Source organism: Corvus kubaryi, unplaced genomic scaffold (assembly GCF_017639235.1).
Source record: "Corvus kubaryi isolate FWS band 111438036 unplaced genomic scaffold, C.kubaryi_AGA036_p1.0 65068, whole genome shotgun sequence".
Classification (NCBI taxonomy): Eukaryota; Metazoa; Chordata; class Aves; order Passeriformes; family Corvidae; genus Corvus; species Corvus kubaryi.
Genome location: NW_024581739.1, coordinates 12,114 through 25,801, shown reverse-complemented (window position 1 = coordinate 25,801; position 13,688 = coordinate 12,114). Strand labels below are relative to the sequence as shown.

Genomic DNA, 13,688 nt, shown 5'->3' with positions numbered 1-13,688 from the left:
TAAAGAAATAGAAAGTTTCTTCATCTTCAAAGCAGAACTTTCCAGCCAGTGCAGCCGAACAGCCAAGTACACAGCAGCACATCAGGAGCAGGTAAGACAGAGGACATCCTGTCACAGTGAGATATTATCGTGCTGTGCCACTCCACCATTTTCTACGTGCCTGGAACACAGCTGGACCCAGTTGCTCCGAGCTATAAGCCATGTTTTAGAGTTGGGAATTCAGGTGAATGATCTTCACTCATTCAAAACACTCCCCAGTGAATGCTCTGACAGGTTATACTTTGACACATTTTCCCCCTGCAACCTAGCTGGAGGCACCTTCCACTTGCCATTCAACTGCCATGGAAGAACAGCTGTTGATTTCTCTCTGAAGAACATGATTAGCATGGAGATAAATCCAACACGTCACTTCTCCTTACAGCCATGCCTAATAACCACTGCGACTCTGTACTGAGGAGTCTGTAATTACTCTCCTCCTTCAGCTACTTTCATCAGCCATGATGACACGGGCTCATTCCTGATGGATTTTGCTCTTTCCTGCACAATGGATAATCTCATGGTTTGGACTTTGTTAATCTGTCAAAATGACAATCCAGGATAGGAAATGGCAAGAAGACAGAAAGTACGGTTACGCCTCGTCAGGGAGATGCAACAAGAGCTCTGTGAAAGAATCATACAAATCACCTCCCCACAGCAGGATAACTTGATCTAGTTACTGCTAGAGCCAGCCCAGCACCCCACTCAGGAGGACTGCACTACCCAGGAAACCTCCAGCTAAAGCCATCAGCAGGAAAGGTCACTGCTAAATTATCCCACACCTTAGCAGTGCTGCCTAAATGCACAGAATATAATTTACACTTTATTGAGTGAAATTAGATCAGCATAAATTAATGTATTGTCTCTTAGAGAGATTCATTCACAAGGGAAATTGTGCATCAGCTACTTATGAAGCTGAAAAGATAGCAAGTTCATCATCCTCACTTGCAGATATGCCCACAGCTGTTGCCTTGGAGTGGGGGAATGGTTGGACAAAGGGAAATGAGAGTAGAAAGGAAAACCTCAAAGAGTAGCAGACCCATTTGAGCTACTTTAACTTTCCTCAGTCAGTACTTGGGATGAATAAGAGCCATGAAAAGAAGCAGAAATCAATTGAGTCAGAAAACCGCTATGCAAAGCTTCCAGCAGCTCTCCCCAAGGAAGTGAGGAGGCAATTGGAGAGAAGAAAAGGGCAGAGCAGTGGCTGTTAAAGGAAATAGTGTGTACATTCAAGAGAGTGCCAGGAAGAGGAAAATGACAAAAGGGTTCTGCCCTTTGAGGCATTCCAGCCTGCCCCCACTCACCGTCAGCGCCAGCATGACCTCTCTGTAATTTTTGTTTCCATTCAGCCTCTTCTTCAGTGCTCGAATGGCATCCTTGGGCCTGAAGGAGAAACACACCATTTTAACAGACAGCTCAGACAGGCTTTTCAGATCCCATAAACTGTGGGAAAATGAATCCTTTGCCATTTCCAGCTGGACATAAGCATGTGGGTTAACTTCAGATTATTTGACTACAACCAAAACAGGGTCATGGAGAATTATGTGAGGAGACAAGGTATTACAGAAGTCAAGACTGGAGGAATGCCCCAAGTCTCCAAAAATCCAGGCTGTTGATTAGGCACGGAAGACTGAGAGCCACTCTGAAAAGCCCAGGGAATAAGAGCAGTGATCAGTTCTCCTGCAGACTGCAAGCAGCAAAGCTTTCTAGTGCTGAAGGAGGTGTGTCAGAAAAGCTGTCTATGCAAATAGCTGAAATTAAAGGCATTGCATACACCTACTGAAAAACAAACTTGGTACCCTCTCCAAGAAGGAGTTTTTCATGCCAGCCCTCCCAAGCAGAGACTGACCAGAGAAAGTATCGCAGAATCATTTGGGATGGAAAAGCCCTCTTAGATCATTGAGTCCATCCATTAACTCAGCACTAAGCCCACCACTACACCACGCCCCAAAATGCCACGCCCACACGTTTTTTGAATGCTTCCAGGAATGGCGGTTCCACCACTTTCCTGGACAGCCTGACCCAATGCCTGACCACTCTTTCAGTGAAGAATTTTTTCCTAATAAATCATCTAAATAAGCTACTCTCCTGGCACAACTTGAGGCTATTTCCTCTTGTCCTGAGTCCCACAGGTACTGCATCATACAGAATTTTCTGAGAGCAGGAGAGGTCTAAGGAGCAAGAAAACCAAGCAACTGATCTGAAAACTGCATTTAAACCATGAGCATCTGCCCCCAGCCTCGCTGCACCTCCTCACATGCTGAGTACAGCTGGAGGAAGACTGTGTTCAGGGACCTTTCCAAGTCTGCTGAAATAGCACATACCCTTCTTCTGTCTCGTTGATAATGTCACAGATCTCCATGTTAAGTGTCCAGTCTTCACTCTGCAAAGAGCCATCTGTGGCCTTTTCTGTAAAGTAAAGAAAAATAAATCTTTTCACATCTTCCTGATTAGGTCTATGCCTCAATCCATCTTCAGTTACTCTGAGCTGAAACTATTCAGTAAAAGACAGGAAAAAAAATCCCTGCTGACAGTAAACAATGTCAATCCTTCCATCCTGGTTTTAGGGATCAGCATGGAGGTTTCCAGACAGAATCAATTATCCCTCCAGCCCACATAGATGGGCTGTTCTTCAAAGACTCCTGAATTCCTGGGAGAGTAGGAAAATGTCAGCTAATTCCAATTTAAACTCTTCAGATGCTGCATTGCTGGCAAGTTATGAGCTAGGAAAATATCCCCTCAAACCAACATGACCTCCTCCCTGTTTTAGCAGATAATACCTCCACATGAACTGAGGGAGGAAAAATAGCAACCTGGAAACAGAATTCAAGGAATTCCAGCATGAAAAGACCCAGCAGTACATGAAAACATTTAGCACATAACAGTGCAGGTCATGATATCATGACATCTGTCCCATGCTATGTCCCTCTCCACACTGGGGCTCCATACACACCTCCCAAGCTCTGCCTTCCTCCCGACTCCTGAATCTTCCCTCACTATTTGCGTGGCAGGTTAAGTCACTCAGGCATCACTCAAATCCCAGGGAAAGATGACCTACAGCACTGTGACAGTGGCAGATGCCAACTGTTGGCAGTTTAATTTATAGACATCTGCAAGAGTAGCATAACCATAACTTGTAGTAATCGGTTGACAAGAACTATTTCCTCCTTGGGATTTCCTCCTAAATCAATATAGTTCTGTCTAGCAGTGCCTGGAACATCCCTGGAAATTTTCACACTCCTCACTTGCAGCATTCAAATCCTATCTGCTACCCACAGTCAGGAATGATGTCAAGTTGAATGTAAAGCCTGTCAGTAGAAAGACCTGAAAAGGGGACCTTCGAGCTGAGCATGACCTTCTCTAAATTAGTCTGGGTTTTTCTACAGAGCCCTGGCATCCAGTGTTGGAAGGCAAAGAGGGTAAGCAAACCCACTTTTAAACACTTCAAAGCAGAAACAAAACCACGGGTACCATCTTCTCCAACTATCCTTCTGTCTTTACATCTGACCCCAATCTGTACCCCAGAACAAGGCAGATTTTGTTTGGAAAGTCCAGGCTCCAAGGACTTCACGCATCTCTTTTTGTTTACCAACACCATTTTTTCCTATTAATATTTTCATCACTGTGACTGAGGATACAGATGCCCACAGGCCATAATTATGGGACATTATTTGGAGAAAGACAGTGCCTGGGTAATTCACGTTTCAGTGACTTATCTGCACCAAAATTGTGGTTAAAGCAGCTCCACCAAGGACAGCAATTACAGAAGTTTGAGACAAACCAGACAGCTATGCAAAACCCCAGAAGAGAGAGCTGAACAGAAGAGAGAGGACACCATGGAAAAGGAGATTATGGAACAGGAAAACATTTGTTACAGACCTTGCTTCCCATTCCGAGAAGCAGCACTGCAGGGCAGCCATTAGGGAGGGAATGGAGGCTGAAAATCTCCCAGCTGGATCTTTTTCAGCCGTCACCACCTCATGGTAAAGTTCACTTTGGTCAGTAAAAATTCTTTCTGTTTGAGAGATGCACAGCTTCCATAATGTCCAATAAATACTGAACAGGTTACTGAGTATTTTTAATTTACTGCATTGACAGTGCAAGCAGAGCTGTTTAATGTTTTCTAGGATACAGGAATTTATCTTTGTGCAAAGCTACTTGTAAGAATCACTTTTATTAGTTGCTTTTTGTTCTTACACTGTACATAAGGTTTTATTGCTATAGAATGTGCTCTGCCTTCACCTCCATATAGTCCTTATCACTTAGAAAAACATTTTATTCAACATTCAGAGATATAAAAAAAAAATATATCACTACATCTGATCTGCTAGAGAAGGTGATCCCCAGAGCTGCAAAGGATTTACAAGTCAAATGCTCCAAAATAAGAGATTATGCCTTAAATAGAGAGTATTCCTGAAGCTGGGCACATGATTTGTTTCCTTAATCTTAAACTATATTAACAAATTTGTGTGTCCTTCACAGCATTTGGCATCAGGCAGCAACTTAGCAATGTTCAGACTCTCTGGTCTGCTATAATCACTCTTTATATATGATTTTGGAAAATGCTGATCCTGCACAAAATTGTGCTGGCAGCCAGTTCACTCACTGGTCTTGTAAAACGCAGAGAGTTAAGGTTTATTTTGACAAAATGTGGATATGGCAGCACTCCGCAGGTAAAAACTGTAATATTTTGGAGACGGCAGAGCAAAGAGATGCTGCTGCAGCACTGTACAGAGGTTAGCAATGGAATGCTCATCTGTAGTCTCCAATAACCTTGGTTGTATTCCCTTTCTGAGATACTTCAGGGAAAAAGAAATCCCCTTTCTCCCAAAAAACTTGGTTACTACCTTTTTATTTCTGCATTTCTGCATACACAGCTGAGACTGTGTGGGTTTAAGACATAACAGTTGTCTTCTTGAGAATTAGTTCTTTTCCCCTTGGGTAATTTTTAATTCGAGTAAGAGTCAGAAGTTAATTTTAGTCTCTTCTTCAGCAACAGAGAGCACACGAGCACTTGTCATCTAGAGTTGTGTGTCCTTTGTTGGGTGTGTGACCCAGATTTGCTGCTGCAGTGCTCTCTCAGCTGTACAAAGGAGTTCACTGGCCGCAGAGAAGGTTTGGGTGGGATTTGTCTGAAGAGCAGTATTGCGCTGCGACGAATTGAAAGCCTGCAGAGCTCTTCTAGAACCAAAACACAGCAGGTTGTAGTTCTGGATTTCTAGTGAAACAGCTCTGCCTGCACTCAGCTGTAAGAGGATCCCTACCCAACACAGCCAAAGTGCAATAAATTAAAAATACTCAATAACCTGTCCAGTATTTCATGGACATTTTGGAAGGCCCCTCCTCAAATAGCACCCAGATACGACTGACAAGATTAAACAGATTTTGGAAACTATCACAGAACAGCAAAGGAATGGCATGCAAGTCATGCAAATCCCCTTTGAAAGGAGTAATCAGTTCCTCGACCTCTTTCACACTCATTAAAGGGCATTGAAATGGCACCAGTTTGTTCACACAAGGACTCTGGAATGTGACCAAAGGATTCCAGGGTGCAGTAAGAAATGTTAAGAGGAAGGTGACAAGGAGGAGTTCCCCCTGAACTGAAGAGTTTGTGGCATAGTTTAATTGCATAACTGCCAGAAGGGCTGGCAGCTCCCAGCCTGGTGCCAAGGGCTCCTTGCACAGCTCCTGATTCGGGAGCAGCTCCGAGCACTGGGATAATGCCGGGTTTGTGTCTCACACAGCAACACGATACCATCAGTGAGATTATCAGAAAGTCTCTCTGAAACAAGATGCTATTGGTTCCCACCACGTGTCCCAAATTAAAGCATAAATGTTCTGGTGGGAAGAAAGACAATCTGGCACTCCACGCCTGACACACAGCAGACCTTGGGCACTGCATATGCACACACAGCATCAGCTTATCTGTAGTCTGTGAGGAAAAGGAGAAAAAATTGTGCTATTTTTTTAAATTCACACCTTTCCTCTAAGATCCAACTCTTGTGGCCACATTTTCATGCTCTGCCAAATGGCAGTATCAGCATTTCCCTGCTCACACTGAAATCCTGTATAATTTACAGCACTCAGAGGGTTCAGCAGTGTAAAGTTCCCAGTATAAACAGTCTCAGTGCACACACCCCCAGCCAAGCCTCTGCCCAAACAACCTGCTCTGACTGGAGATGTCACCACAAGGAAATCAGGTCAGAAATTCCCATACAGTCACCACGTAACAGGTTGTGCAGGGCAGGGCAGGAATTATCTTCTGAATGCAGGAAGAAAACAGAGGAACTTTTACCACCCATTCTGAAACCAGGTAAAAAGGGATCTCACCGAGAAAAACCAACAGTGCTTCTCCTCAAGAAGTTGCTCTCTGCCCTGTTCAATCCATACTACCGCTCCATGTGCATGTTTGTACAGCTGAGACTGGAATTCTGACTGCTAGAAGCACTGAGAGCAGCTACTCCAGCTGAATGATGACAGGACCAGGGTAAAAATCTCTCCAAAAGTCCATCTGTAAGTACCAATAAGTCTTTATGGTGCTGCAGAATGGTCTTGAGAGAAAAGGCAAAAGGGAAAGTTAAATGTGGCACTTGCTAGAAATAACATTAAATGAAAATAGCACAACTGCTGTTTTCTGTTGGAATATCAGAATCTCATGAATGAACAGATCTTTGTTTTCAGAGAACTCACAGTTTTCTCTCTTGGGTCTTCTCCAGATGTTGCTTCAGAGACTCTCAATTCATACATTTGGGACAAATTACACACACAAAATCACCTTCTATTAATGCAAGAAACATGCACACCAGTGCATCGCGTTACAGAGATCCAAAACCAAGAAAGTTCCAAGTCCAAACTTCTCCCCTTCCTTCCAACAGTGTTTGGTGTTCAAATAGCATAAAACATCTTGGGTTTTGCAGTTGTTTTTCTTTTTTCTTTTTCGCTTGAAAGTTCAGAAGATTGCAGATCTTAGATCTTTGCCTTGTCTCTTAACAGTCCACCTGCCTACCAGCTGTTCTCCACCACTGAAATTAGTGAATCAAACAGTCAGATATGTTATATTTCACTCTGCATAACAGGGATCAGAAGAAGCCATAATATCAGCAGGTTTTTGCTTCCACCCTGCTGGTCCCCCTCCCTTCGGTGCAGTGTTGCTCTCTCAGAAGTGAGGGGAGTCAGCTGAGGGCAAAAGCAAAATGCTTTTATAGACTGGTCTTTCAGGAAAAAAGCAAGAGTTTTGCAAGGCGATGCAAACCAGACAAGATTGCTCAAATGAACGAGACAATGATATCTCTGAGCTGTAGCCTATAGAACTGTTTTACACTTTAAAGCATCATTACATTTTGTGACTGCAGTTGTCTCTCTTGGATTCAATAACTCATCAGTGATCTGCACAGCACCATCAATAAGATCTGGGGAAAGACCATACAGAGGCTATGGAAACATGCTTCAGCTGTCCAAGCAAAATGAAGGTAAGACCAAAGACCCTCAGCACTCACAAAGCTGCTGAGTTCAAGGCATCTCACTTGGGAGACAGAGACACTCAAACAACACACTTGGATACTACTGGACCCAACAGTCTATTCTTGTTTCTCTATATTTGCTTTCAGAAAGACAGTCACGGCCGCTTAGACATTATGGTAACCAACAGGAGGATTGTTCCTTTTTATCAAAACGCTCCTATTAAAATATAAATGTGACTCATTCAAAATTCAAGATCAAAACTCAGCTCTGGAGTGACTTACTCATAAAACCCTGCCAGCTTCTTTGTTAGAGCACACAGCTCCAAGAGCATTTTTCAATTAGCCACCTCACTGCTCCAAGTCCTTTTTCTACATTCCTTATTTCACACTGCTCTGAAAATGCTGAGCTTCACACTTCCAAGGAAAAAGCCAGTCAGCTAGAACAAACGGGCTCAATCTGAACAGCAAAGCACTACAGAAAACGTGATTTGGGTTGGACTGCTGCAGCACTGGCCATCCACTTGTCATGACTACTGTGATTTTTCACTTGGTTTTTAGCTATGCTCACATTGAAACTCTTTGGGATCGTTCATCGTTTTGCCAAAGTTTCTGGTGCTGAATAAATGAATAGTTGGTAATAGCTGCAGAGTCTATGTTAAAATAAAATAATGACACACCGTGGACATGCACATGCGCAGTCCTAATGAGTATTTAGCTCAAGTGCTGTTGGAAGGCACAGCAGTAAACTGGGAACTGTCATTTTCTCCAATTAACTTTCAGGCTTTCTTCTTTTTGAAGGTGCCACCCAAATGCCAAACTTCCTCCAACCTGCTTTCCAGATCACACATACCTGCAATCATGAATATACAGTACGTAATTACTGTGCCTTTTTAAGGACCTCATGGTAGTCACAGTCATGCTACAACATTCTCGTGATTTAGACAGGCTGCAGAAAAAACATCACCCACCATCTCCCACAAATTCAGCCTCTCAAGAGAAGGAAACTCCAGGTGATTAACTGAGCATAGCTGCACTGCAGTTTCAGAAACAGAGCAAGGTGAATGGATTAATACATATTAAACAAGTATTAACAGCTGTACAACAAAGAAGAGTTTGCTTTCATACTCAGATCACAGCTTCACCTGAACAAAAAGAAAACCAAAACAGAAAGTCTTATAATAATATCAGAGCAGGCAAGGGAGCATATCAGCATGGCTCGCTTAGTTATCACAGCTCAAAGGTCTTGATACATTTGCAGGGTGTAAAACCAGCCAGACCTTCCCGTCTGCTATTGTATTGCACAAAAAAAGGCCTGGCATGAGAACCTGGTCTAGGCAGCTTCTGTACTCAGACGTCTTTCATCTGAGGCATAAATGGTGGTTTAGTCACAGTCCTTAAAAGCATTTGGAAGCTGGATCCCAAGCAGAACGGTGTGTTTCTATACAATAAAGACTTTTGTTATGAATCTTCACCCTGAAGTTCCCCCATCAGCAGAAATTGTTGCTGCTGACAGCAAACTCCACTGAATGACATGTGTATGTAAGTTGCTCTCTTCCAAAACAGATGGCAGAGAGACACTATTGCTTCTTTAAAACACAGTGAAACCCATCTGACTTCTCCATTCTACACAGCTTTAGAAACAAAGCACAGAAAAACACCTTCCTCCCATGCCTTGACACTCATTAGAGCTCACATGTTGACCCATGTACTGTAAATAGCCGTCCTTCAGAGCGAGGTCATACACAAGCAGCTCCCAGCCCATCAAGCCATTTGCATGATTCAGAGGCACTTTTCCCCAAAATTCAGCCTGCACTGCACGTTTCCTCATCTCTTTTAGCAGTGACCTTGGCTAGATTCCCACCTCGCTGCCAACCCACGATATTCAGATGATGGTGGTACTTTACGATTGACAAACAGGGTCCTGCTCATGTCAGGAATCGATACGCCAAAGCCTTCAATCAGAAATGTCAAAGCAGTTTTAAAATCTATGCCCTGTATTAATGGATTTTAATGGATTTGAATGGAGATGTTTGATTTACTGTAGGGGAGCAACAAATCAATGATCCTTTATGACATGTCACATCTCGTGACAGTGTCCCCTCGTCCTGTTGTGTCGGGGGGATGATGACTTGCCACTTCACAGACATCTGTGATCTATTAGGCAACACTTTCAGTAGTTTAATATCATCCCACTCTGGGTGTCCATCTTTCTTCTCTGGATGAGAGGCATGAAAGCATAAATTAAAACCTCCTGGGTGATGAAATGGTCTCCTTCAGATTTGCCTTTTCTAAATTTAACTGCGACTGCTGCGATGTGTTCATATGATTCTGTGTGGGAGAATTTATCAGCACAGCGTTGTTTAAACAGGTCAGTGCATCAGGCTGGTTATCCAAATCTCCTCCTCCTTTGAACACTGTCCAGCAGCCAGTGTTTTATAAAAAACCACTGACATTTAGTCACTTCCATAGCCAGAACTTAGATTGTAGCCCGCCACTTGCCATGGAGAAACTTGTTTTAGTTTCCATATCCCAGCAGCACAACATGCTGTAATCACCATCAAGAGCAAGGAGGTGTCCTGATCTGTGATTATCTGCCGCATTCAGGACTTCAACAGCATCCAGTAATTACAGGTGAGCCCAAAAAAAAAAGACTTTATGAAAAGTTATGGATGATCAGTGTGTCAGTGAGCTATATTTGAAATCTATCAGCTCTTGATGGCCAATTTTGTACTACATGAGTAAAGCAAGTTCTAATAACTCACTTGGGACTTCACTCCAGTACTTACAAGCTACGTGCTTTTCATATTCATAAAATAAAACTAATTGCCTTTCATGGATGAAATGTTCTAAGAATTTTTAATCCACATCAGCTGCAAACTCTAAAAATCCATCCCTATGTATTTCAAACTCCCCCTCCCACCTGCTCACTTGTAACATGTTTGCTGCAAACAAACTATGAGGCAGAGAGAATCATCATGCTCCTACATCAGTATTATTTGTATTATTTTTTACAGGTTACTCCTAAAATCAGTTGCCCACATTCTCACATGCTTAAAATAAACTGAAAATACTATTTAGTGAGGGGAAAAAATAGGCAAAATCTCCCATTCCTACAAGGAGGCAGTTACAAGAACAAGTTTACTCCTTTGCTGCAGCGTGCTGTACAAGATTTTTATGCAAGTGTCCATACATGATAATTAAAATGTGTTATGAATGAAATGACACAACACTTGCAGTAACTTCCACGTGCATGTTCCCACCTCCAGCTCTCCTACATATCTACAACTACGAAGGTGAGAGCTGCATCCTCTGGAAAACCACAATTATCCCACGTGTACAGTGAACTAGACAGAGGAATCTGCAGCTTTTGAGGGTTGACGGGCCATGTTTTCTAGCGTGAAAGCTTCAGTTTGCATTTCAGTTTTTCAGCCTTCCCTTGCACTGCTCTACAGGATGGCAGCAGGCCTGTGCAAGAGGCAGCAAGCTCCACTCCTACCCCAGATCTCCAATATCTCCATGGCTTGAGGATCAGTGTCTGGAATACACTAAGTGTTTTCACCACGGGAGGAGGGGAGAGTTGGCTCCTCTTCCACTTGGTGACAAGAATTACTTTTGCCAATGCTGTGGTCACTGAAGGGCCCCATTGCCAGCTGCCCATTCCAAGAAGCCAGGCTTGCTATGTCTGCAGAAGCTTAGTAGATAAACACTTCCCAGCAATCTCCTCAGGAAACCCGAGTGCAAATCAGGCAACAGCAATAACAAGATACATGTGTGCAATCCCATCTTGGGGGATGAGAAATGTGGATTTCTTGGTCTTTAGTAACCCTACTAAAAATTCTGTTCCATTTTTACAGCCCTGTTTCTCATGTGCCATTGCTGTAGATAAGCCTGAAAAAGACTGATAAATAGAAAATGTAAATACCAGAAGTTTAGGTCAAGTATGCAAATGCCTGTTTCTGAGACTGTCATTTTAATTTTCCCTTAAGTCCCCATTCACCAACTTGTGTTATCTAGGCACATGACTTTGTAAATTCTTCAGGTCAGGAGCTGTCCCAATCCATTTCACGTTCCGCTGCAATTGCCTGTACTACATCATACCATTAGTGTGGCAAAATTAATAAAAATGTAAATGTATCAGGGGATTGCAGCATAATTTTGGAAAATACTGGTTTAACTGTCTTGGACAGTTAAAATTCTAACTAGAACAGATTTTGAGCAAGGCTTACAAACAGTTTGGCTTATTTAACACGTGCAGCAGGGAAGCAAACCCCCAGCAAATGAAATAGGCTGCTCTGGTGCTGAGTACGGATGGGAGGGTAACTTTCCCAGTGTGAACACATGCAATCTTCTGGAATCTGCAGAGAACCAGTTCCTGCTTGGGAAAGCCATGAGGACCAGCAGCCTGCCCTGTTCACTGTGACCAGCCCAATGACAGAGCTTCACCAGCTCTGGCCAAGGTCAGCTTCTCCTGGGCATTCCCTCCTGTTTCTGGGTGAATCACGACTTTCTCCACTTCCTTTGGGTTTAATGTTCATGTACACTGTGCACGTCCTTCCTCTGAGCCCAGCAGCAGCTCCCTAAGCAACCAACAACTGCGTAATGCTGCTTTTAATGAAAGGGAGCCTTTAGAGGTGCAAAGGCTGAGCGAGGCTGCACCACTCCAGCTCCCTCCTGGTGATCACCGACAGCCAGGAGATGATTCTGCATCCAAACTGAGCTTTGCTTTAAGCAATGCTACACGTGAAATACCTCATTACCCACATCAAGACTCCAGGCAATACCCATTAAGGAACCTGGTAGGAAAAGGGGTTTTTCTACTCACTGGCTATGCCAAGTCATTGGCATGGATAGGGATTTAAAAGGCAGTTTTAATTATAGTAGGTAAAACCCACAGATGATCAAGCTGCAGTGTCAGAAAACCATCAGAACTGAACACTGACCCATTTGGGTTGTTTGCTGAACTTTAATCACTTTCCAAGTCTGACAGCTGCTCAAACTTAATTGCTCATTACACTTGTAAATAAAAACTGATCTCACTCTCTGATTAGCCAACCATCTTATAGTTGCCATAACAACTTCTTGTCTAATAAGTGATTTCAGATTTACCATTATTTGTACTAGCAGAAAATTTCACAAAGGTCTGAGTTCGCTCTTTTCAGCAAAATACCCTTCTAATTAAAACCACCGAAAATCAGTAGAGAAAGGGCAGCTCAAAGATAATGAAAAAAAACCAAGCTATTTACTACAACAGCTTAAATGTGAGCTCAGGGTAACACAAACCCAAATACATGCTGCATCCAGCCCAACCTCTACATCCCACTATCAATCATCTTATCATGCCTATATCCCATAACACCTGCTCAGGAAAATACCAGACAGCATTCAGGAAATAACTCAGGTCACAGTGTGGAGGCGGATTTCAAGACTCACTCCAGATGAAATATTCCAATAAAATTTGTGTATTTTCTCTCCTAATCCTTAAATTAGGAACCAATTAACTGGTGAAATTCCTTAACACTCTGTTAACTGATCAGAGAGCTTTTTGGTGACAACTGAGCAGTTAAGATCCTCAACAACTTATATAAAAGAGGGAAAAGTGTTGAGCCAAACAGATGTCCATTGCTTCAACTGCAGTCAAGGAGGTTTTTGAGGAAAAGCTACAACATAGTATCTAATCTCTGGATCACTTCAGTCAAAACCTTACTTCAGGCAGGACTTTTTGGACAAAACTACTAATTAAAGCCTTGCGGTTGTCTAAAAAAAATTAACTGTATTTCAGTAAGTATTTGGTCACCAAAGCTTAAGTAAAATGCCTCTATTAAATATACAGATGTATTTATTAGTCTCGGAAGACAAAGCTATGAAATAGCCCTCACCTGTAGGCCCAGAATATCATAAAAACTTTCCAAAATGTGCTGACAAAGCTGCTGAAGCTTGCAATTTATTTAATATGCTCAAGGTAGTTTTTTGTGTTTATAGGCAAGGAAAGACACCCCCTTCCTTCCAAAAGGAAAATAAATGCAGAAAGCTGTAATTGAGACAAAACAAAAGGGGTTTTTTTTTAATAAAAAAAAGTCAGGAAATACCAGATTTTTAAAAAAGACTTTCTGCATTTACTAAGCTAGGCAAAAACCCAGAATTTTTTTGTTATTTGGGTCAAATAAAAAACCAGTCATATTTCTTGCAATAAAT

General features: G+C 42.5%; 1 protein-coding gene across 4 annotated transcripts in view; it reads right to left on the bottom strand.

The window, feature by feature from the left end:
- LOC121672983 (TOM1-like protein 2) overlaps window positions 1-13,688 on the bottom strand; it is a 56,805-nt gene that overhangs the window by 35,718 nt on the left and 7,399 nt on the right. For 3 of the 4 annotated variants that reach the window (XM_042045967.1, XM_042045968.1, XM_042045970.1), the window contains exons 2-3: window positions 2,361-2,445; window positions 1,341-1,419 (exon numbers count right to left, since the gene is read on the bottom strand). In XM_042045967.1, the coding sequence (XP_041901901.1) occupies window positions 1,341-1,419; window positions 2,361-2,445 (164 nt within the window). Of the gene's footprint in view, window positions 1-1,340; window positions 1,420-2,360; window positions 2,446-6,366; window positions 6,588-13,688 lie in introns of all 4 variants that reach the window. The other variant, XM_042045969.1, reaches the window with a different exon arrangement.